General features: G+C 40.8%; 1 protein-coding gene across 5 annotated transcripts in view; it reads left to right on the top strand.

The window, feature by feature from the left end:
• Positions 1-26,205, top strand: part of LOC125967583 (carbohydrate sulfotransferase 8) — an 89,878-nt gene that overhangs the window by 17,353 nt on the left and 46,320 nt on the right. For 2 of the 5 annotated variants that reach the window (XM_049718777.2, XM_049718775.2), the window contains exon 2: positions 9,626-9,787. In XM_049718777.2, coding sequence (XP_049574734.1) covers positions 9,631-9,787 — 157 coding nt within the window. In that variant the 5' untranslated portion in view covers positions 9,626-9,630. Of the gene's footprint in view, positions 1-7,904; positions 8,378-9,625; positions 9,788-19,226; positions 19,816-26,205 lie in introns of those variants that run through there. The other 3 variants (XM_049718776.2, XM_049718779.1, XM_049718778.2) reach the window with 3 other exon arrangements.

Below are 26,205 nucleotides of genomic sequence, written 5' to 3'. Positions count from 1 at the left end.
ACAGGAGATTCTGCCAGACGTTCCCAGCAGACCCTCACAGAGCGTTTGGGTCTGCCAGGTCGGACCGGCATCTTCCCCCACCATCGGAGCCAACCCACCACCAGGTGGTGATCAGTTGACAGCTCCGCCCCTCTCTTCACCCGAGTGTCCAAAACATGCGGCCGCAAATCCGATGACACGACTACAAAGTCGATCATCGAACTGCGGCCTAGGGTGTCCTGGTGCCAAGTGCACACATGGACACCCTTATGTTTGAACATGGTGTTCATTATTGAAAATCCGTGTCGAGCACAGAAGTCCAACAATAGAACACCGCTCGGGTTCAGATCAGGGGGGCCGTTCCTCCCAATCACGCCCTTCCAGGTCTCACTGTCATTGCCCACGTGAGCATTGAAGTCACCCAGTAGAACGATAGAGTCCCCAGAAGGAGCGCTCTCCAGCACTTCCTCCAGGGACCCCAAGAAGGGTGGGTACTCTGAGCTGCTGTTTGGTGCATAGACACAAACAACAGTCAGGACCCGTCCCCCCACCCGAAGGCGGAGGGAGGCTACCCTCTCGTTCACCGGGGTGAACCCCAATGTGCAGGCGCCCAGCCGGGGGGCAATAAGTATACCCACACCTGCTCGACGCCTCTCACCGTGGGCAACTCCAGAGTGGAAGAGAGTCCAGCCCCTCTCGAGAGGGCTTGTACCGGAACCCAAACTGTGTGTGGAGGCTAGTCCGACTATATCTAGTCGGAATCTTTCTGCCTCGCACACCAGCTCGGGCTCCTTTCCAGCCAGAGAGGTGACATTCCATGTCCCAAGAGCCAGCTTCTGCAGCCGGGGATCAGACCGCCAAGGTCCCCGCCTTTGGCTGCCGCCCAGCTCACATTGCACCCGACCCCTTCGGCCCCTCCCACAGGTGGTGAGCCCATGGGAAGGGGGACCCACGTTTCCATTTCGGGCTATGCCCGGCCGGGCCCCATGGGCGAAGGCCCGGCCACCAGACGCTCGCCTTCGAGCCCCGCCTCCAGGCCTGGCTCCAGAGGGAGGCCCCGGTGACCCGCGTCCGGGCGAGGGAAAACTAAGTCCATTTATATTACTCATCATAAGGGGCTTGTGAGCCGTGCTTTGTCTGGCCCCTCACCTTATTTAATCATTTTATTTATTTATCTATTTATCCATTTTTATTTACTTTCTTTCTTTCTTTCTTTCTTTCTTTCTTTCTTTCTTTCTTTCTTTCTTTCTTTCTTTCTTTCTTTCTTTCTTTTTCCATTTTATTGATTGATTGATTGAATGATTGATTGATTCGTGGCATATTTGGGCAATTAAGAACACCTTTTTGAGCAATGTGGAACAGCAACACCCATGATAGTGACAATGTTGGGTTATAAAATCTGAAATTATATTAAAATTGTTCTTCTAAATTTACACTCCAATGGCCACGAGCAGCCCGAAGATAATACTTCTGCACTTTCTGAACAATTCCCCCGAGATCATGTTGCTGTCGATGCGCTTTGCGTCACATGACTTCAGGCACAAGTTATCCCGCTTAGAATTTGACATGGGCTCTGATAAGGATGATCCGTGCTGCATAGCTTTTTATGTATATATATATTTATAGCAGAGCACATGATGACAATGCCTTTTGAGAAACTTTTGCCTCCTTGTTTCTACGTGGGGAGCTGCGGAGGAGCAGCAAGAAAGGAGGAGTGCTCTTTTCATCGTGCTGATGGAGCGGAGCATGATCTGCACTTTGATCACAATGAATTATTCCTATCCTCGGCTATAAATACGGTCTGTTTGCAGCAGCTTCGCTCTGGCTTTTCCGCCACCGAATCTGTGCTCGGCGAGACACGGCGAGCTCTGATTTCATCTTTAACATGAGAAGTTCAAGGCCGACCTTGGAAGAAAACAATGATCTTTGCTGATGAGTTCCTGTGGGAGTGGAGCTTTAGGAACAGTAAACAATAAGAAGAAAGTCACACGATGGGTTCTTAACGTTCATCCTCACGGCGTGCAATTTCAAAAATGAATCACGATCATTTGGCCTCGTCAAGCTCGCCCCGCCCAGAAAGCGCGGCGCTGTCAACCCATCACCTCTAACGGGAACCAAAGGTCACCTTTTAATTATTCATTCAGGATGTCCAACAAAGCCAGCCGCCTGTTATTTAGGGTGCGGGAGACCCGCTGAATAATTCAACAGGAGGATTCTCTTTCCTCCCGCAGTTTGGGAGAGTCTCACCTACACCCCTACTGCTTCTCAGCTGACCTTGAAGCAGCTCCATGCAGAGATGCTACAGCTCTCATTTCAATAGCTGCAAATATGGCTTATCCCTTCAATACGACCAACCAATCACTATCCAGAAGACTAAAATGTCACCAATTCCCCCCAAAACACAAAATCAATTAAAAAGTACCGTATTTTCCGCACTATAAGGCGCACCCGATTATAAGGCGCACCTGATTATAAGGCGCACTGTCAGCTTTTGAGAAAATTGGAGGTTTTTAGATGCGCCTTATAGTGCGGAAAATACGGTAGCCATCAAACTCAAAACTTTATTAGTCAAACTGTTTACAAACTAACTGAATGCCACAATTGAATTTATAATTATTATTTATCATGTTACCTCTAGACCTGCGCCACAATACGTCAGGTGTTTGTTTTGAAAATATACAAATAAATAAAAAAAGGAGCTTAGCAGGCTTTATGTTTTGCGACACTATCCGCCGACAATGACTCCTAACCGGCTTTTCGCAAGATGCGAACAGAGTTTATTGGCGCTGAAGAGGCCAAATCAGACATTAATGCTATTAAAGTGCATTAAAGCGAGGAGCGCTGTAACTTGTGAGTCACTTTTCCCGCGAGGATTAGAGGGAGGGAGAGAGAGAGAGCCTTGTCTCGTTCCCCGGCAGGCAGCAGTGCGAGCGACGGACGGATGACGGAACGCAGACAAAGTGTGCGACACCCACCGAGTGACAGCAAGAGAGACAGACTAACTCCATCATGCCTGAATAATAAATACACGCACACCAGCGATACAGTACAAAATGTCTCATGCGACAAATGGCAGCCAGCCCAGAAGCATGTTTGTCATGACGGTGACGCCGTTTCCCGTAATAACCGTCAGACTCATTCGGGAAAACACAAGTTTTCTAAATACTCAATATGATTGGTGGATGTTTTGCTTGAGGGAGCAAAATAAGCACAATAAAAAAGTTAAATTTGATTTAAGACAAATATTTAAGGAGAGTTAGGGTTTTAGAGACCCTAAAAAGTGAATTAATAGATTTTGTAGTGTACATTATAGTTTGGAAAAAAAAAAAGAAAAACGTCCACTATCAGGAACTAGGAAGGGAAGGAGAAACAAAAAATAAGTCAGAGAAAGAAGAGATCAATTTTTCCATTTATGGATGTGATATTTGCTCATCACTACACTCAAGTGAACGATACCTGCTTGTCCATCATTACAAGGATTCATTTATGTTCATTTAACCAGCAAGCAGGAAAAAATTGATCCACAAGAACAGAACTTTTAATTGAAAATCAATCAAAACATAGTATTGGGTAAATCAACCTAAGCGGGATATAATAGAGATGCATTTGATTGTTGAATTTTGATTTATGGCACAGGAAGTTAATTGAACGGTTTAAATGACTCAAATATGGAATCTTCTAAGTAAGATGTTGATAATAATGAATAAATCATTCCAGCTATCATTAAATCTCCTTTGTGGGCAAACCTCGGCTATTAGTGCAACGTATCACCCCCCCCCCCCCCCCCCACACTTACTGTAAGTGTCACTTTACGCAGGAAACTGAAGCATGTAATTGTGATTCATGCCATAATTATCTCACAATAAATCACAGCGTTTATAATAATAATGCATCCTCCCTCCATTTCAAGTCAATACAAACACCTTGATTATTATTTAATATTTGCTGTCAAGTGATCAATGAGTGCGCTGTCATAATTACACTCCCGGCGCGAAAGACGTCTTTTTGTTATCCGCCTCTCTGCGTGATTAAACAGCCTACAGAGGCAGGGAGCGCCACTCATTCAATTAGTCTGTCATTGAGCACATTTAATTACATGCAACGCCTGCCCTGTTTGACCCTACGGGCAAAGCGGGGACCCTCTTACCTGGGAAATAGCACAGCTTGGGCGTCCATCACCCGGCTGGATGTTATTAAAAATGTACACACCCTTATACGCGGCGGTCTAAGATTAAAGGATTTTCACTCCTCTTGGGACGAGTGCATATCGAGAGCGGTTGGCCCCCTCGCTCCGGCCGGTCAAGGTCAACTCCGTCGTTTGTACAGTTCATCTGCATGAGGACCTCAGTGAGGATTTTAAAAGCAACAGGTCTTTTTCATCTGGCCAAAGTGTCGATTGAAAACTAATTGGAATTAAAAACTTGTAGCGTTCTCGGCGCTCGAAAGTTTTTTGATGTTCACAAAATGTTTCATTTTCCTGAAAATATTTTAGCCTCGGCGAAGTTGACTTGGATGATCACAAAAATATGTAAGTTAGCTTTGTTAAAGAGAAATAATAACCCTGACAACCATCTTTGATGTTCACATAAACTTGTAAATTAAAGAGACAGTGTGTATTATTTTGTGCCATCTAGTGGCGAACTAATGCAATGACCTAAATTTAAAGCATGTATATTTTGAAGGTTGGCTAAATTGTCTCATTGTGGAAGTTAAATTAAATCATGATTTTTTTTTTGTTGGCTTCTTTTAATATTTGCCACAAATATTTTTCAAATTGAGAATAAAATTAAGTGCCAGTATTCCATTTTAAGAAGGAAAGTGGAAAAAAAAAAAAAACGTGCTGTTGCGACCATGTTGCAGACCCCCCCCCCCCCCCCCCCCAGCGCACCTTTAGAGATGATCAAAGTTATTAGTCGTTCTACCATGGCCTCTTCCTAAAATGTCATGGCATTTAAGAGAGGAGACGTTTCACGCTGCAGCCCAAATGTGAACCTCTAGGTGGCGCTAGAGGTAGAAGCAGGCCAGGCAAAGTCGTTAGGCCGGAGCACGAATGTCAGTAAAAATGTCACATGAATCAACTTAAAGGTTGACAGATGGTTTCAGTCTGGTGGATGTGACGGCAGTTTCGGACTTGGTTTAATCATTTTTAGGGATTAAGTCGTTTTGAAATTAGAGCAAGTTAAATCGCTGATGTTTGGGCAATTCTAAACGGAAAGCAGGGTCACACATTTCTCAGAACTTAGAAAATATCAGGCCATTCAAAAATGAGGCGAGTTTAAATCTGCGTATTATTCAAGGCCAAATAATCATCTTGATTATATTTTATCTGCACTCTTGAACTAGGCCGTGTGTTTCGACTTGATCTTCACTCTCATGGCGGGGTTCTTGTTGTCTCCCGAGGAAGCGACTACTGGTCGTTCTTCAAAGCGGGGAGCCGCATGACCTTGTTGAGTTTTAATTTGCCCGGGCTCTTTTTTCCTCTCGGCCGTTTGAATTCGACCTTGCGACGCCGAGAGCCTAAATTGATTCAGCATGAAAAGTTTGATCCTCCATTTTGGAGTTTTTAAGACACCAGAGGGGAACCCCCTCCGGAAGCTTTTTTTTTTGCTGATTCATGGTTGGGGGGAAAGGATTTTCGTCTCAATTAAGTCGTCAGCTCTTATGAAAGCTCACCAAACAGTTTCCGGAACATATTGGTAAAAAAAAAAGCATAGGAATTATTCTAAAATAGATTTTCATTTACGGGTGGGTGAAAAAATCTGCCTATTAAAAAAAAAATCGGAAATGCTAACGCTAGTATTTCTTAAAAACCACCTTGAACGTGTGAAGTCTATATTTTCGAGACGCATCTTTTATTTTATGAGGTTAGCGTTGAGTTATAGTGCGTTTAAGGCGACGTGGCAACAATATCACGGCGTCAATGTTCTTCACACTGGTTTCTCATGTGCATGCATCAAAACCATCAGAGCTGTGAGGTGTGGAAATAGAAGCTTGATATTTGATGTGGCGGAAAAGGGCATCCAGGAGGGAGAAAGGGCACCTGCGCATCCCCTTAGCATACACAAGTATCCGCTGTATACATTCCATTTAGGCATATTAGATCACAATGATGAAAATAACGAACGATAATAACAAACACAAACTTACAAAAAGAAAGAACTAAAAGGAAAAATCAAAATTCCGATTAATATGAAACATGTTAGCAAAGATGTTAGCAATGTTAGCAATACCGACAATAGTCATTATTTGTATTTTATTTAATGAACGGATGGTTTCATAATTATTCTGTATTATTATTCTGTATTCTTATTTAAAAACATTTCTTGAGTTAATGGATGAGGTTTTAGATTGAACATTTGACGCCACAGCATGAGCTAGCTGGATTAGCCGTCGGCTCCGGTTTAAAGCTGGGAGGGCTTTGTCGCCGTGGTTACGGACTGTCGCCCACCTGTTGGGCAATCTCAGCAGCAAAAAATGGAAATGATGGAATGGTGATTACGCCGTCGCTCAGTTTCCATAACATTAAATACACCTGCGCTAATGCAATCTAACTTTTAGACAAACTTGTACTTTTCTCACTGTTTATTTTTGCCATCCGGATGCTTTTGTTTGCTTTCCTTCATTCCAAACTTTAAAGGAGTATTGATTTTGTATCCTAACGCTAATCCGCATCAATGCCGCTTCCTCCACGTTCGCTCGCCGACCCGCCGAAAGGTCAGCGTTGGCATTGTTTGTACAGAACCAGACGGGTTCGCGGAGGCTGGCGTGTTGATGTGACAGATGGCGCTCGCACCCGATGACTCAGACGTGAAGTTTAGAGCATCAGAAGGGCTCCATTGCAGTCCAACTCCAAAAAACTGTTTTGTGTTTGGGGCCAGATGCAAACAGAGCACAAGTACCTGACTGTACAAATCAATATTTGTTGTAGGGGAAAGCACTTTTGTTTACTTTTCAATCCCACCCTCTGTGCTCTGCTGCACAGCACAGTTTAAACTGTTTATTTTTTTTTCCCTGAGTCGCTTTATTCCCCAATGATGTTTTTTTTTTTTTTAAACTTGGTCTGTGTTGCTTCGAAATAGTGTTTAAGTGCTTCATATTTTCGTGCTGGACTTGTAAATGGCTTAATGTTGAAGGGTACATTATGAAACGGTGAGAACTTTCTTTCCCTGCACTTAAAGTCGATTGCACCATGCCGGCGTCTGTCTCTATCTGTGATGTGCGGTGAAAAATATCTGGACTTAAATATACATTGATTTTCTATTTTCTAGTCTATTGATTTTCTAGCATTCATATTTTAGATTATGATTAGAGATACAGTCGCTGACTGAACAGTGAGAAGATTTTTTTGGGGGGATTACATTTTCTGTTTTGCACCGCTACTATGGCAAAGGAAGATGTTTTGCACTTAAAATTGAAAATTTTGAAAATATTTGTGACTCGTGTTAATGACATAAGGTCGACACACGAGTCATCGGCGCTTAAAATTACACGCGTCTGCCATTTTGCACTCTGTCACCTCGGTGTGATCTTCCGGCGTTAATTGCGTACTGATTGAAGACATCAGCGCGGGAAGAATCGGCGTTTAATTAAATTATAATCTCATTGATGCTGTTCGGTGGCGCAACTTTACGCGGGGCACTTGATGACATCATCATAAAGTATATGATGCTAACTTGTGATGAGATTGATGATTCAACCCCAGGGGTTCAGTGAGTCAATCTCAGGGGTTCAAACACACCCAATTTATCGTTTAAATTCGCGACGATTCATATCTGAACTGCGCTTGCAAAGGTCGCAACAGACTGATGTGCAGATCATTTGTTGTGCGTTCATGCATTGTGTTAGTTTTGTTGTTTGAATAAAGTGACGTTCATGCACGGCTCATTTTGTGCACCAGTAAAAAACATCTATGATTTGAATTTAAAAAAAAGAATTGTATTTTTCACTAAAGAAGGGTTCGGGGAATGCGTATATGAATCTGGTGGGGTTCCGTACCTCCATAAAGGTCAAGAACCACTGGCCTAGTGCAATAAAGTAACCGAGCAACGTTTCCTTGCATTAAAAAAAAAAAATGCAAATATTCGTTAACCAGAGAAATTCGAAACGGTTAGCAAATGATGTTCGACCTGAGATACCTTGAGGCTAAATTGATTAGATTTCCAGAACCATCCTAAAGAATCACGACGATGTTTTTTATAGCTTTAAAAGTGTCAGGCCTTTGATCACTTTGACAACGGCAGCAGCGACTCACCGTCACCGATGGAGACGAATCAACGACGCTTTGAACACCAGCCTGCGTCCCGCTCGTCCTATTCACGAGAACGTCGTAATTAATTAAGAAAAGCATGTCTGAAGTTGCTTTCATCTCTTTTATTAGACTGGCGTCATTGCTTGGAACGTAAGTACAGTCAAACCTCAGTTTGCAAACGTCCCGGTTCTCGAACAAATCGGAATTCGAACGAAAAATTCGAGATTTTTTTGCTTCGGATGTCGAACAAAATTCGGAGGTCGAACCTCGGGAGATGAGCCGAAAGGACTCGAGAAAACCCGACCGCGCGACCCGGATGCCGACTGACTCCATTGTTATTGTGTTTTCGTTACTTTGAACAGTGATCGGACAAAAATGCGCAAATGAAAAAATTCTTAAAAATTGTGTTTTTTTTGTCTTGGAACGTATTAATTTTTTTTCCATTATTTGTAATGGGAAAAATAGATTCGGAATTCGACCGATTCACTTTTCGAACCGCCTTCTGGAACGGATTATGGTGGAAAACCGAGGTTTTCATAGTTTCAGCCGAGTTTTAACAAATGTTAAGTAAAAGTCTTTATAACTCAAAAAAAAAATCCAAATTATTTTTTTTGTGTGTGGTTGGTTTCCCACCTGCAGTTTATATGATTACCTTTATTATGCTATTCTATGAATGTGTTGGTTTTATAGTTAAGCTCTGAAAAACGCCGTAGCTGTCACGGCAGACTCATTGCATATTTAAAGTGTTTTTTTTTTTTTTCTTGGGTGTTTTTTAGCACAGGATGCTGGCGTGACAGTCGTGTTCTTTACACGTCACGGAAACGGTGCACTTGAGTAGTCACGCTTATTTGCATATTCACTGCAGGAAAACAGCCACCGTGTGTACCAACGTCAGTCCTGCTGGAATAATATTTTGACACCTCTACTTTTAGTTTTATAGGGGACCAAGGGGGGAGGGGGGCGGGTAAGCAGCTCAAAATTGTCCCAGTTCACAGATTATTGCTCACAAATTAAAAGGTTGTTATTATGCCAGTTTGGACAAATATGCCAGTTGGAGCGGAGAGAACCTGCTCAGGGGGGGTAAAATATTTTCCCCGAGCGTAAGTGGTTGTTTGCTCAAATTGCACTGCATGCACCTGCAAGACATTTATGGCAACAACCCCAAAAAAAAAAAAAAGTGCACTCAAGCACGCACACGGTGTGTTGCTAATGTGATGTGTCAAAAGACTCCTCAGGAACTTTTTAAAGTTAAAAAAAAAATCATCATGTCCACTTTTCCTTTCAGAATTAAAAGATTTGATTATGTTGACAAGTGTTTGAGCAATTTTTGAAGTAAAATAGTTTGAAAATTCTTTGTTAAGCTAATTCTGCTCTTTTTTTTTGCCCCCCCTCCCTCAGGAATCATGGTGGGAAAGATTGGGAGGATGTCACTGGACTCCCAGTGTGGACGGAGGAGGAAGCTGAACTACTTGTTCTTGTTCCTCCTGCTTTTCACTGCAGGAGGACTGCTTGTTTTCCTCCAGCATCTCACCAAATGGGAGACGGCGCCCCAACATTCTGGTGAGTTTACCCTCACTCAATAAAAAAAAAAAAACGAAAAAAACCTGAAGAACTGGTGACCGTTTCGCTTGCATGACAACGAAACCTCAAGCATTGGTTCATTCAAACTTTTTCCCGAGCATATAAATATTTGTAGAAAAAAAAATAAGAATATTATTAATTCCCCAAAAAAACAAACATGACTAAATGCATACATAATGGGATTATTTCTCAATAGAGAATGATAAAAAAAAAATGTGAAGAACAACAAAATAATTTTCTCAAATAATCTAGAAATTATGTTGTCCATTTAAAATTAAAATTAATTTTTTTTTTAAATTTTAAATTTTAAGACGAAAAAAAGACGAAATTTAATTTAAATTAAATTTAATTTAAAATTTAAATAATTTTAAATTTTAAACGAATGCACACAAATACAAAAACACTTGGCACTCTTCAGTAAAATCATGCCCATACATAACATGGATCATAAATACTGGTACGGAGCCATGCATTTAATTAGCAGGTCATACAAAACACACACGCATGTTTGCATAGTCACTTGTTATTTTCCGCATGTGGTGTACTCAGCTGTAATATAGTCAACTTGCCAAATCCGTCGCTTTTTAGTGTTCCACCCAGGGTGTCTCTGAGGTGAGGGTTACCATGGCAATGGAGGGAGTTCATACCCGTCGAGCCTTTGTGCTGCCAGGTGCAAGCCGGTATTCGGACTTTCAAGCGGCAATGATAGACGGTAGCGGGATCGTAACTTTAAAAACCACCATCGTTGAAATGCGCTATATAAATAAAGTTGTGTTATTGTATTGTTTGTCCAATACATTTTGTGTTTCATACTCAATGTAGCCCGCACCCTCTGTCCTCCCATCTCGCATTGATCGGTTTGTTGTCGGCAAAGAAAATTCTGATGAAGTAGCACAACGTGATGCCCGAGCTCCAAAAAAAAAACAGCCACGCTCCATCGAGCGGCACTCGGTCGTGTGTCGACAACACACCAACACATTACTCGAGCGCTCTGAACGAGAAGCACTCAGTCCAAGTGGAATCTCCACACCACTAATAAGCTTGTGATTGCCACATTGTTTGAAATGCAGAAAAAAAACGGCTCATTTGTAGGACGGGGACGAACAAAGGTTACGTGTGAGGCCCACTTGAGCTTTGGAGAAAATGAGGAGGAGGCTATGAGAAATCACTTGTCATGCCAACAGAGTTGCAGCCATCCATTCATTTTCTATGGATGACTTTCAGCCAGAAGCGGAGAACACCCAGTACTGAAGAACCCATTCAGCAAAGAAAACATTCACATTTATGGAGCGTTTAGACTTGATGAAGCTCAAATGATTATTTTTGGAACCAAAAGTTTTGTGTCTCTTCACTCTATCATTTTTTACTCACACTAAGTATCATGTTCAGTGAAACTACCTTTGGAAAAAAAAAAAAAAAAAAAGGTGCTACACAGGCAAAATTTAGGTTCTGTGAGTCACTTTATGTTTCGATGCAACTTTTGATTGTTGGATAATGCTGGAAAGTGTAAAGTCAGCTTTCTTTGCACGCCCACCGCAGGGGATTTTATTTTGGTCATTCCTTCCAGCATACGTTTTGACTGTGTAAGTGTGTGACTAAATAATAGCTACAGAAAAACGACAGCTTGTTCAGATATATGCACTTTTTATGTAGACCTTTTTACAATGACGACAAAATAAGTGTCAACCTATTTTGTTTTGCTGACAGGAGAGTATAGAAAAGACTTTTCGGCCATTTATCTGTCCAGGAACTGTGTATAAAGAGTTTTTAAAAATAGTATTTTTTTTTGTACGATCATTTCAGCGTTTTCACACGACCTAGATGCAGATTTTTTTTCTGCTTCCAAAAAGTGACTAAAACATCTTTGTTTAGGCTCGCAAAAAGTGAGTAAAACATGAGTTCAACTTTGTTTGCATTCCCAGTAAGGGACAAAAACAGCAAAGTAAAAAAACTTGCTGTAGCTAAACATTGTTACCGTAATTTCCGGACTATAAGCCGCACCGGACTATAAGCCGCACCAGCTAAAATTCGGGGATATTTTAGTTTTTTTCTTACATAAGCCGCACCGGACTATAAGCCGCACCGGACTATAAGCCGCACGTGCACACGAGTTTTTTACAAAGAAAGACAGTACACAGAAAGCCTTTTAAAAGTTTTAATAACATACTTTAACATATCTTTCTAAACATTACCTGTGACGCAACATGGAAGTGTGCACTGCTTTGTGTAATCTCTGAGTCACATGGCAGAGTAAGAGAAAGGGTTTAGAGCCCTTTGACGCAGGTAACCGTGCATTCCTACTAAACTCATAATAGTCACAAGCAACACAGCCAGAATAAGCAGCAGCCATAGTAGTATTTCAAAATAGTATTTTTGTTGTTGTTTTTTTCTTCAAGATACCGCACAACGGTGGTCCACAGCCTTTTTACGAGTGTATAAAAGTGATCAAGTCATCACAAAAATCACGAAAAAATCTTATATAAGCCGCACCTGACTATAAGCCGCAGGGTTCAAAATTTTGGAAAAAAGTCGCGGCTTATAGTCCGGAAATTACGGTAATTAGATAATTGGTCCAGATTTGTTTTTTGTCACCATGTTAGCATCACTCTTAATCTTTTCACCACAGACTCATTTTTGCAGCGTTGGCATATCCTTTCATCTGCTCTTACTTGACCATTGAAAGTAAGTCGTCTGAATATTTCATGAGAGTCTCGACGGCTCTACGGTATAGAGAGGAAGTCCGCACTCTCTGAAGCGTGATGCGCCAACTTTCGCCCGAAGCCATCGCCATGTCGCTCGGCGCCCCGTATCAAATAGAGCCGAGTTGGAATACATAGGGTGTCAAGCTTTTATCTGCTCCTCACAAACGACCTCCTCATCATCCTCCACCTCTTCATTTGTCCTCTGCGAAAGAGCATTGGTTAACTGTTGCTTCCCCGAGACTTACCTGGCCCATTTTTCGAACGATTCAGTAATGAACTGCCTTCTTATACAGTTAGGTCCAGAATTAAAAATGTAAAACGTTGATAGAAACGTGCTTAACGTTCGTTCATGTTCCCAACAAGCTAGGTGGCTAATCTTTGTTCCAAATGTTAGTCAAATGTAGCTTTGGTTTGTTTACGTTCCAGACAAGTGAAGAAACCAAATAAAAGTTTTGTTTACAGCTGCGAGGAGTATAACGTAGCTATAAGCTTGCTAATCGCAATAAGACGAGCCATCGTGGGTTATCCAGTGTGTGAAACATCTAATTTCATTCTTGAATTGTGAATAAAACACAGCTAAGGTTTGTACACAAATAAATAAAACTGAGCTAAGCTTTGCTACATTGTGAATAAAACAGCAAAAATTTGTTTACCGTCCCAAAATACGTATAAGCAAAATGTAGCTAGCTAGCTTTGTTTACGTGTCAACGATGTGAGTATAACGTAGCTAAGGTTTGTTAAGCGCAGAGTAAAAACGTAGTTTGTTTCCCCTTCAATAAGAGAACAAAATAATCTTGAAATGTCATCGTGCCCGCCACTGGTTCAAAACAACAATCAGCAAAACTGATTAGCTAGCCAACAATGTTCTTTGTCATTATATCCGTCCTGTTGTTTTCAAATCCACTGCAGTGCAATATAAAAGCAAAACTCATAACTTTCATTGTCCAAATACTTTTGGATCTAACTATATGTTGCCCTGGAGAAGACACAAGGCTTAATTGCTGTAAATGCCAAAGACAAACTGAAACAAACATTGCAGTGATAAACTAATTTCTTCTTTCCCGGCAATGCGAAACATCAAACCATGAAGCCAATTAACATCGGCCATTACGGCAATGCTATTAACCGAGAAGCTTCAAACGAGCTGGAGAGAGAGAAGCAGCTATGTATTTTCATTTATCTAGACTTGTACGATCTAGATTCTTGACACAGATCGTGTCATAAAAATCCGAAGACAAAGTTTTTACAGTCCCTATGTTTCATCCCTTTTTCTTGCCACTGAAAATCGATTCCACTAATTATGGAAATTCCACTGTATTTAAAGTTTAAACAGAAAATGTAACATGATAAAGCAGCTGTTAGGAAATCAAGCAGCCATCTACCTCCTGGAGCTACACGGGGGCTATTGTTTACCACTCTGAAGTAAAATGTGATCCCTTTGCCAAAGGTCTGCTAATCCCTTAAGCGTTGTCTGTTTACATAGTCCAATTTAGCCGTCTCTTAATGTAATTAAATTGTGCTGACGACCCTCGGAGCAGCACAGTCGGCTTGTATTTGAATGAGGTCCAACAGTGGATTTTCACTGAAGGTGAATTTTCACTCACTCTTCTCAAGCTCCTTTAATAAAAACCGTTTGTGTTGCGCTGGCACTATCCTCGCTTATTCCCTCCTGAGCTAGAAGATCATTGGAAAGCAATACCGAGCCAGCCAAGTCCATCACAAACCTCTTAAATACAATTTTCCTCCCAAAACAAAGAAACGAGGTAGCGGAGGTCCGGGATCATGTCTCTTGGGATTTTATAAGCCGACTCGTCGAGAATCTTAAAACATCCTGCTCTGCTTTTCGATCACATGTCGTCTACGGGTGTGGACGTATGCCAGGAATGATTACAGCGGTCTTTATTTCATAAAGGGAAAACCTGAGAGCTTCTGGGATTGCTTGAATTGTAAAAAAAAAAAAGATTGCAGGCTATTTTTTTTCATCTGTGGGTATCAGGTGCTTGGATTGCTGCTTCTCTGGTGTCTCGGAGACCCGGGTCATGTCAATCGGATTTGGAATGTGGAGTGTGCAACTGGCGGGTCTCGTGGTTTTTCCATTAACGTTAATGCCCGTAGCTCTGCCATCGGAGCTTTGTGGGCGTAATCTCATTTTCCTTCGCTGCCATCTTATACCGCTGACTTCCATATGCCAGTCATGCAATTACATTTGTCATTTTTCCGTGACACTTTAGCGCTCGCTGAGGAAAAGACACAAAAAATTGATCTAGAAATGCATCATCATAGACAACGGCAAATTATCCTGCCATCGGGATAGGAATATTTAAATGTGTCGTAAAAATAACAAGGTCCATATTTTTGATTTGTTGGGGAACAAATGTGCTAATTGCCGCATCATAGCAATGGGCATTTAATATTTTTCAGTCCATCTCGAGTTTGTTCCACCAACTCGTGTATGTTTTATAAATTGGTTCAGCCTTGTGTAGCCAATGAGCTCGCAGTGTCAGGGGAGGGGATTGGCAGTTGAAAGGAAGTAAAATGGGATAAACAAGGAATAAATTATATATTCCTGTTTTATCATTTATTCATTGCATTTCCATTTTAAGAATAAGTCTCCCTACAAATGAGCCTGTCGCCATTGTTGTTGGAGGCTGTCCAGCGGGAATGGCCGACTGCGGCGAATTAGTTGATGTCACAGAAGCAAAAGCAGAAGATAAAAAATACTAAACAAAAGAAAAGTTAGACTAAAGTAGAGTTGGTGAGGGGAGCAAAATGGGATTGCTAGCTCACTAAGCATCCCGGTACGTCATTTGTGTTTTTTTTTTTTTCCCCATGATTTCAAATAAAAAATCTCATATCTTTGCTTAGCTTGGTTTATTTTAGCTTACCTTATTTTATTTCAATTTAGCTTAGCTTAGTTTAGCTTAGCTTATTTTAGTTCATCTTAGCTCCGGCCTGACTGTGTAGAGGAGGTAAAAGAGATATCCGCTTTCTTGGAAGTTGTCGCCCTTAGCAAACAAAACTTTGTTCATAGAATTAATTTCATCAGACAGCTTCAGAGTGTTGCATAAGCACACTTGATTTTTTTTTTTTTTTTTTTTGCTAATGTCTGTCTCAGTCTCAGTCAGACCACATGACAGGGTGAAAGAAAGACTTTGGAAAGTCTGGAGAATTCTCAAATAGATCTGGAAACTTTTGAGGATTGCAGTCGTGTTTTCCGGCAAGCCGGCCTTGTGGCGTCGACAGGGAGACGTGCGAAGAATGAGTGGGAGAAGGAGAGAGAAAGTTGCGTAACCGCAGTTCCCACCAAGGAGACATCGTGCCTCTTGAGAAGCAGGCGGCAGCATTCAAGGTTTTCGCGTTTTCACCTGCTCACCGAGGACTGATTATGCAAAATCACTGCAACTACAACTGTGTTAAACCATCAAATAGTTCGTTTTTGTGAAAGCGGGAGCTCGTTGTTTTTCAGTGATCACCAACAATAGCCATTGCCCGACGCGCAAGGTCAAAATATCCACAGTAGGCCCAATCTTTTCTCCCTCATCGTCCAATTTACGAAAAAAAGCTCAAGTCTTATTCAATGGATACTGTAAATTGCTCAATGATAAAGACAGATGCTTTGTTCCCCGCTGATCATCTACGACCGTCCGTGCCTTTGTCCATGCCGTTGATTGATGCGTTTTACAGCTGATCAATGAGCTATTCAAGGGCGATGACACATAGTTTGATAGTTTCCAATGGGATTTCGCCGCGCCGTTCCCGAAGGACCGACGTGGAGTCATCATCAAATCGCACCAGATTTCCTTCCTCTGTCCGCTGGTGACACCGGCTGAATGACTATCATTGTCCACGGCCGAGGCTTCCATCACGGTAATCCCCCTCCGCAAAGTGTAGGTAGTCTTCGAAGGAAAATGGAAGAACCCAAGAATGGAAGTCGGCCCTCTCAGCCCCGAAGCAAGCGGCAAGGAATAAGTGACCCCGAGCGGTTAAATCCCGGCCCCAAAACAGAACAAATGACTCAAGCCCCAGCTGCTATTCAGAGTGATAACAAGCTGTCAACTTCTAAAAATGTAATCTGCTGACTCCGGGAGGAATCCGAGGTGTCGGTGGAGTGGACCGCTGGCTGATGATTATCTTCTAGAAAAAGGCGCGCAGGGGTTGACGGAAAGGGGCGCATGCACAAAAGCCACCAAACAAAAGAGGTCGGGTCTGTAAAGGAATCCGAACGGGAGGCTTTCTTCCTCGCATTAATGCACGTAAACATCTCCCCGGAGAGATCATCTCACCTTGCGAAGCCGCAAAGGAGGCGTGGGGAATTAAAAATGACATGAATGGAAGGCCAATGGGAGTAAGAAGGAATTACCCCTTCGCTGACAAAAGTCGCTAGGCTCTTCCCTGTCAACTTATCCCTTCCCTGTCAACTTATCTCTTCTGGCCGTCCACTTTTGTCTGGACGCAAGCTAAAGAAGTGCCACAACTGACAGGTGATTGATTAAATACCAGCCATGATCATATTGGCTCAATGTTAACATTCAAAGGGTGAATCAATGCGGGATTTGCACGAGGCTATTTCTGGGTTGTTTTGATTTGTTGTGCTGTTTAGTTCTGTTGTGTAAGATGGCTGTCATTAATAACTGAAATTATTATTATTATTCATAAAAAAATATATTAAAATTTTTACATTATCATATTAAATTTCTTAAATTATATAATATTAATAATACTAATAATAATAATAGTGCAAGGTGGTGGTTCTTGTTGATAACCGGCAAGATTTAAAATAGACCAAATATTTTTTCTGGGTTTGATAAATATGCAAACTAAAATTCATTTTGCGTATGAAAACAAACTTCAGGACTGAATTTACAAATCATTTTAAAGATTTTGTTAAACAATTGGTCAGAAACATATAAAAGTTGAAGGTAATGCCATTTTTTGCACTTCAAAAAGTATTGCCCCCCAAAAAAACTCTGTTGTGGTCATAGACCAGCGAGTATGAATCCAATAAATCCCGATGGGATATAATTAGTCACCCTGGAGTTATTTTTCTTTCAGTTTTGGTTCAGACTATAATTCTGGGCTTTCTGTCGTGCACTCGGGTCACTATTGATCTCGGGACGCCGGCCATAGGGTAGAAAACCGATACGTGGGGTTGTTACGGGTGAAATGAGAAAGACGTGACTTTGACTTGATGTTATTCGGGATCGCTCGCGGTCTAGCAAGGTTTGATCGCATCTGCTGTCGGGTGATTGATGGTGGTCAAATCTAGCTCCGAACAATTGAAGCGGCTTAGAATCAATTCTTCCTGCAGCCGATTGATCCGATGACGGAACGGTAACAGAGAAAGTGGGGTCTAATTATCCACCGCAGCTCGCCCCCTCCCCTCCTAGAGCGTACCTAGAGAGTACACCTTTGCGGAATCATCTGCTGCCAAACAAGCAATCAATCTACAGAATTTGCTTTCAACTGCGACCAGTGAGATACTCGACGGCTCTGTAATTTGGCACGAGCAGCTCGCCCATCTGTCTCTTGTTAAATTAGCCTCTTTTAAATGGAGATTACCTGACATCACAAAAGCGAGGTAGTCCATTGTGGCACCTTGTTTGGAAAAAAAAAAAATAATCCTGCCATGAAGATAGCGTAAATTGAAATTGATCCCTGGGTCATACCGGCGACATGATTATTAATGAGAATAATATTAAAAGGGGTGCGCACAAGTGGTGCACAGGTGTGCATGCACACCAAATTCGAGTGTATTTGATCATCGGTGGACATTTGAAAACGTTGCCTGAGGGAAGCGAGGGCAGGCTTGTTTTATTTTCCAGCTGCTCCCCTTCCAGAAACTAACACCATTAGTGTTTCTCCTTCAACCCGGTCTTTTTAAAAAAAAAAAACAGCCTTCTGTGAGCGGAAAAAAAAAATCTCTCAATGACATTATTTCTAAGAGTTGATAAAAGGCCAAAACACAATTAATCCTTTCTCATGCGATAGTTTTCCTCTTCTTGCCACAATTCGGCAAAGACAAAATACTGAAACGCCAAAAACTTTCCATACATGTCTTAATTAAGTAGCTAAGGATTATTTCGACTGTATTCAAAGGCCGCCCGAGAGCCAGCCGAGAACGAGGGAGGAAATGTCTGACATTGACCATGTGACCTCGCTCCCCTGATACATCCTGGCATTAAAGGCCAGTTCATGAGCGTGCATATTGAACATGTCAATGTCACGTCCGCCGATCGTCGTGAGCGGGTCATGCCGGACAATGAATCTTGAGTAAAGGATCCATTTGAACGGATTGTTTAATTGCAAGCGACCGTTCAAGCTCTTGTTGCTAATAGCAACTTCCCGAGAAGACGTTTATCTCAACCTCGGTTGCTATCGTCGCTAATGAACCTTTCTGTCAGAATAAGACTTTTGTGTTATCAAGAAACGATTTCCCTCATTAGCAAACCTGTATTTCTATTAAAAGACGAAATAGTGTGCTAAGTAAACTAAAGGGAGAAAAAAAATGAGGTGATTAAAAACTTCAGCACAAATTTATCTCTCACTTCTTTTTAATGGAGGATTTCGTCGAATGGGAAAGCCCTTAAAATTTTTAGTTTGACTGCTTTTGTAGGTCAATTTCCAAAACAACAACAACAAAAATAAAAAATAATTAAAAAAAATAATAATAAAAATAAATAAATAAATAAATAAATAAATAAATAAATAAATAATAATATATATTTTTTAATTATCATGAAAACACTTGCCGGGACACACAATTTTGAATTTTTTGGTCAATATTAATCTGTACGTATATTCTGAATGTTCCTACACATCTTGTCATCTAACCACCATCATCTTTTTATCAGAGTGAAGCCGTAACAGGTAGAGGCTATTAAATTACATCGAGACAAATTGAGCCGCTCTCCGTCCATTTCCACTCGCCTACGGAATTCATCACAAAAGAGAATTAGACACAGATCCCCGTTATATTTCTCGGTAAAGCCGGCGAGGCAGTAAGATGTTAAAGGACTTGACCTCAGCATATACAGACTTCCTTCCGTCTTTTAGTTCGAGCTTCTCCTCGGCCCTTTTTAGCTTCAGACAGTCATAAATAGAACCCCGCCTCCACGCCTCCCATCTATTGATTATGAATCAGACAGAATTTTATGATGGAACATATCTCAGAATTTTTTTTTTTTTTTTCATCCATTGTGGGTGTTCATGTGCAAAGAGGATTCCGGAGGATCCATACAAAATGGTAGGAGCTCTGCGAAGAAATAAGCTGACTTCAATGGAAGGATTTACAGATCCCACTCAGAGGTAGGAGGGGAGCCATTCAAAGGCAGCCATTTTTTTTTTTTTTAAAGGCTGTTTATTTACCGCACACAATACCCGCCTCTGTCACACGTGTGTTGTTTTCATTGCACCAAAGCTCTATTTAAAGACATATTTAAAACTATTTCAATACATCTTTTCCTGCATTTGTATTTATAGTAAAACGGAGTAGACAAGTCGCTTTTTCCACGCAGACCACGTCGCCGAGCTTTGCTATTTATCGTTTGATGTCGTAACATTGCGACTTTCTCACAGCATTGCGATTTTGTTTTTTTTTGGTGGTGTCAAGGATTTGTTTTGGTGGGGGCTTTGTGTTTGTCCCCTGCCTATGCTTTCAGTAGATTTCACTTAAAAAGACAAATTAAAAAAGACATATGAGAAAGATGAAGGCAAGGTCAAAGGAAATACGAAGAAAGAATGAAGGAGGGGAAAAATGAAAATAAATCAACGTCAATAGGGAAAAGTAAAAAGAAAAATAGGAGAAAAATAAAATAGGAAAAAGAAAGTGAATTAGAAAAATGGGGAAAATAGGGAAAAAGTGAAAGAAGACAAGTAAGGATAACAAAAATAAATGCTACTGCTCTTGAACATCAAGACTTCTCCGGGAAAGATGAACGCAGACTTCAATGTGTCAAATACGTGCCTGCCGCCCCGTCCCGCCCGCCAACACGCCATGACTGGACCTGTAAATGGCAAGTCCATCAATCCAGTGTCAATTCCTCCCCTTTCAGTGGAGCCACTGAGGGAAGTGAGGCGGCATTAATTATGAACCTTCAAGCTCCAAGGGACAGTTAATCTTTGTCATTTTGCTGCTGGAGACATTTGGATCCGCCATCCGGATTGGAGCCGGGGTCTCGGCTCTTGACCTCAAGCCGAGCATAACAATTCTGCTCACGCTTATGGAAGAATTCCCCCCCCCCCCCCACTTCATTACACCCCTCCCCTCTGATTCTTTTAGTCTGTTGAGTAATACCTCGTCTGACTCTTGAACATCTTTGAAAAGTGAAAAAAATAATCATTTCTAATAATGATCAGTTTTACTCAACAAAAAAAACTCCCAGGCTATAATGTGGACCACCTCAGAACCGATTCATGTATTTATTTGTTGCAGTAGGGAGAAGGCAACAAAGCACCACAGTACAAATAAACCTGCCAGAAATACTTTTTGACAGAATCGGGGCATCGCTTTGATTGAATCTTTTTGGGTGTGTGTATGTGTGTACGTTTAATACATTTGCAGCTTTGCATTACCGCGCATATGCCGCAACTGAAAAAACTCGATGTTGGGAGTATGCGGGGGTCGTGACCTTGCATGAGGCGAAATTCAAGGCTTGATTAAAATTTTTGTATGGCACTTTTTTTTTTTTTCAGTTTCAATTGGCAGCTAAAAAAAAAAATCCCAAAATGTGTTAAATCATATTATGACAACAAATTCTATCATAATACCTATTAGCAGAAATTTTATTTGCTGAAAAAAAAATTAACATGAATGTTCGGTACCTCGTATGAGTAAAGATCTTATAAATGATTGAGACAAAAAAAAAATGGTGGTCGGTGTGGACACAAAAATTGAAGACAATGGCCCAACTATCGAAATTTTCCATTGCCAACTAGATAAAAATGATTCCCAGACTGTTCCCGCAAAATATGTCAGTGGCGTCACAAGCCGTAAATGCCGTGTTTTGTCTGGCGTATTCTCCTTTTGACAAGCACACACCTCCGAGATGCTCTCCGGAGAATATGGCGGGCGGCATGCAGACAGGCGGAGAGTCTGACTAGGGCCTGGAAATAAAGATTAATGAGGCTCATGTTGTCGCTGTGGCTTTTAGAACATCTCCGCATAGGATGTGCGAGGCATCTTATCAGCCATGTAGGCGGACAATGAAGAGAGGGGACAGTTTTGAAGTGGGAGGAGCTTGTGGGTGTTCATTTTTGGATGTCAGAGAAGCATTATGCGGCAGGAGAGCTCACAAAGGCGTCGCCTTTTTCGACCTCGCCAGATGCTCCACCTGGATGGTCGCCATCGTCCTCTTGGGAGGTCAAAGAAAATCCCATTTTCCCATCCTACATCTATCTTAAAGACCCCTGACGAAAAACGGCTTGTACCTTTGACATGATTATTGCTAACAGTACAGTTAGCATGTTTAGTTGCGTAATAATTTCTAACTGATTATGATTTATAACTATATAATTATTTATAATTATGAACTGATTTATAACTAATTATGGCCAGTGGCTGTGATTAGTAAATTTTCAGGGGTGGCCTTGCCCACCTTTGGCCACCCCCTAGTAGTGCTCCTGCATAAATGCTATGTTAGCCACATTATGTGTGTATGTGAATACCCAATTTTTTTTGTTAGTTTTAAATACATAGAAATCCAGAAATTATTCCCCGTACTTCAATTTAATTTCTGTTTTTCCATTTTCGTGTTTATCCCTGTTTTACACCTACATTTGTTGTGTAAAGTCATCTTTGTAAAAAAGTAAAAACAAAAACAGCGGGAAGCACTCACAGGAGAAGTTGACTTCCCTGGTTGATTTAAAAAAGTAGAGTGATAAGAATTTTGTTTTCGTCTGTTTCACATCGTTCGCTAGCGACTGTCTCTCGAGTCGAGATGTGATTGCTCAGCTTTACTTTGTGATGTTGAGTTGTTGAAACGTGGTGCGTGGCAAATGTTATTTTATGACTTTTTTTGAAGGTGTCATCTCTCGGGATGTTGAAGTCGTTTTATACGATTAATTATACGATTGCTGAATTTGTGCTTTTGATATCTGTGTGCTGTGAAGCACAAAGGTGTGAATCCATTTAGGATCAAATAATCATTCAGTTGCGATACGGGGGGTTCACACTGCATAATTTGTTGATTTTATTCCTCACAATTGGATAGCAGAAAAGTAAATCACCTCCGATTAGAAGATTGCGAGCACGTACACAGCTGTGGAAATACATTTTTACGATTATGTGGATCGTACGGCTCGTGGCGTTCCGAGTCTTAACGACACGTTGGAAAAACAGACGGTAAAAAAAAAAAAAAAACGCCTTCATTTATATTCTCAGATACTTGACGACGATCTGTCAATGACAAGACGAGCTTTTCACGGGCAGCCATAAATTAACCGTTTTTGTTATTTTCCCCGCGGCTCCTCGCTGACTCGCTGCCAATCAGCACGTCGCAGGCGGCCAAATTTGAACAACAGATTAGGAAGGGCTTCCTTGCTATTTACTCTGGGCTCAATAGCGTTAGCGAAGACACGTGATGGTGAATATGTAGAAAATTGAGAAGGGACCAGAGGGCCTGTGATAATAGTGCTGCCACTGAGACGCTGCCCTGGAGCGATTTGCAGTAAAATACGACATTAAAGGCGTCATTTGCTACAAAACGCTATCGTTAAATCCTTCTGCTCTTGCAGCGGATCACAACACAGTTAAAAACTTTTTTTTTAGTATCAGGTCATTTAACGACAATCGAACTTAATCCATAAACTCCACTGTACATTGGCCAGAGTGAGGTAATTTTTGTGGAGTCCCCCAGGGATGAGTTGTTAGTCCTCTCCATTTCAATCTCAATTTACTTCCTTTGGGGTTAGATTGTACGAGACGCCAACATTAATTATGCTGATGACAAGAAGGAGCACAAGGTGGAAAATGAGTTTGGACAAGGAAAGTATATCAGGGATTTCTCGGAAGCTTCCGGAAGCGTGTCGGCTTTGGGATCGATCCGGGTAATTTTATGAAAATTGTTATGCCCGGCCACCCCAAGACAACAATGGCGGTTGCATTGAGGTCTCTGGAGAAAATGACTTTTCTGATTGATTACCCTAGTCAACAGTTCCTTAATTAATCCATGGTCTCAATCATGTGTTTAAAGGGTTCTTTTAATTGCCGCCGTTCTTGCTCAGTAATTACGATCTCATTTTGGAGGGAAAGAGAAATTAGGAGGAGCATCTCTGCCTTTTGGTTACCATTTCGTCTCACTACACTGCCAACTTGCTTCTTCTAATGATTTCATTTTCATCCACAATCGTATCAAATATCTGTTTTCCCCATAGCAAATCTGACAAATTATCTTCCGAGGTCATTAATTCCAGTTTGAACCCAAGTGTCGTTTATTAGAGAGACTTTTTTCTTTTTAAAGCTGTCATTTGCACAATTTTGGAATATCATTAACAGCATCTGCAGAATTTTAATATTCATGTCATGTGAAAGTGCTTTGAAAGAATATGATGATTGATGGAGAAATGCAGCTTAAGTGCAAGAACATGTCAGGAAGACTCCGTTAATGCACTCAAGGGACTCTTTATGTACCTCTGTTAATGCTGTTTTGGTTAGCAAACAGGCTCACATTCACCATCGATTTAGTCTTTATTATTGTAATAAAGAAAATAATCAGAACAGTTTTTGTTTAATAGTTGACATACCTAATGAGGATTAAATTTACTGCCTGTTTTTTTTTCTTCCATGGGAAATAAGACGACATCGACATTGAAAGTGACAAACAGTGGATAATAGCAACATGGCATCTCTTCAAGGACATTAATTAATTATATAATGGAAAAAAATATATTTCTTCTTAAGTCACTTTGACCTTTAGCATTACAGGAAGATTTTTTATTTTTATTTAAGTGTAGCACTTTTTTTTCCCCGTGAACTTATATTCATGTTGCATCTCTTGTCTTGCAAAGATAAAAAAAAATGCTTTGTCGACATAAATAGCTCGGATTTTCTAAGCAGGCATGTGAGACATTACCCAGAATGACCTTGGTCTTGACTATCAAACAAAAGTTGCATACTGCATGTGTTTCTGAAAACAATAGCCAGGGCCATGTATCTCTTGACGCTGCCCACTTCTTCTTTCTTTTTAATTATTTCATATTATTGAGCTCGGGCGCATCCTATTTGTCACTGTCCACAGGGCAGAGCGTTATCTGCTCAACAGGGAATTAATCAGTCGCCTCTGTGTTTCTAAGCCATGCCATAACCCAACACCCAGAGATGTCTCAATTCTTCGAGCTCCTGCTTAGATATTCACTTGCACTTTGACCTTTCTTCATAGTAGCTATTGGTCAGGTGTAACATGGCGTTTTCCATTCATAAATTACAGTAAAATAAGTACCCATAAGATAAAATGATATAGACTTTTTTGAATTTCATTTATTCATTTATTTATTTATTTATTTATTTATTCATTTATTTATTTATTTATTTATTTATTTTATTTTGTGCCCCTTTATTATATTTATTTATTTTTATTTATTCTGTGCCCCTTTAACCCAAACATGTCACTAACGGGAATAACTAAAGGAAGTCAAGTTGCTTTTTACCATGCATTAGTACACAATAAAATAGTGTTGGTATTTTGACATACATGCATGTTTTTCCTTTTTAGTATTATGAATAAAAATATGGGAAAAAAACCAAATATTTTAGAATAATTTTATTTCCCTATCATTTCAATGTGCGGCATTTTACTGACCAAATTACAGTGAAAAAGAAGCAAAAATATTGTCACATCCCCTATGATTTCAGACAACAATTTCGATTAAAAATTATGTCAAGCTTCAAAGATATACTTGAGATTGGGCATCTTTTACGTGGCATTTACCACGACATCTCGTCCCATTAATAACAGAGAACACGGTGATCCTCTCCTACAGTACATTTACGAACCTATCAGCCCGTCTCGCCACAAAAGACTGTCGTTTGAGTCCCGCTATCTCGTTCTTCGCCTTGTCTAGCCCGTGCGCTTATCTGACGATAGCGTGGCGGCTCAGCATTTATTTCCCCACTCAACCATCTGAGTGAAGAATTCTTCGTAGTGGCGACGAGTGCGAGTCCTCCACTTTTGTATCGTCCAACTCCGACCGGCAATTTCCTACTTGTCTGCCACTTCCATGTTTTGTTTTTTTTTTTATCTATGGGTGTCAAGTGATAAATCGGCTACGTGGTATAGAGTCCAGAATTATGTAGCACTATGGAGAAAAAAAAAAAGAAGCTTTCAAGTCATGGCGAAAAATCTCTGTTTTGTACTTTTGTGTGTTTGGTAAGTCATACACCAATTTGGGAAAAAATATATTGAATTTTATGAGGGTCGAACAAATTGTGGCCAGCAAGGCACATGTCAAGAATTCTTTTTGCATTTTTATGAATCAATTTTGCATTTTTCTCATTAAATGCGTTTGTTAAAATGTATTCTATTTTGTTTATTTATGTTCAACCATTTCTTATTCCGTCAAATCTAAAATGATTTTACGTAAAAATACATGTTCATATTTCTACATCCATATTTTAACTTTTGATGAGTTCATTAACCGATTGAATAATTCATTCATTCACTACAATCAATATACTTGTAAATTTCAGGCAAACAATGTCAC

This window comes from Syngnathus scovelli, chromosome 4 (genome assembly GCF_024217435.2).
Source record: "Syngnathus scovelli strain Florida chromosome 4, RoL_Ssco_1.2, whole genome shotgun sequence".
NCBI lineage: Eukaryota > Metazoa > Chordata > Actinopteri > Syngnathiformes > Syngnathidae > Syngnathus > Syngnathus scovelli.
The sequence above is the reverse complement of the archived record's forward strand: the minus strand, read 5'-3'. Positions and strand labels throughout refer to the sequence as shown.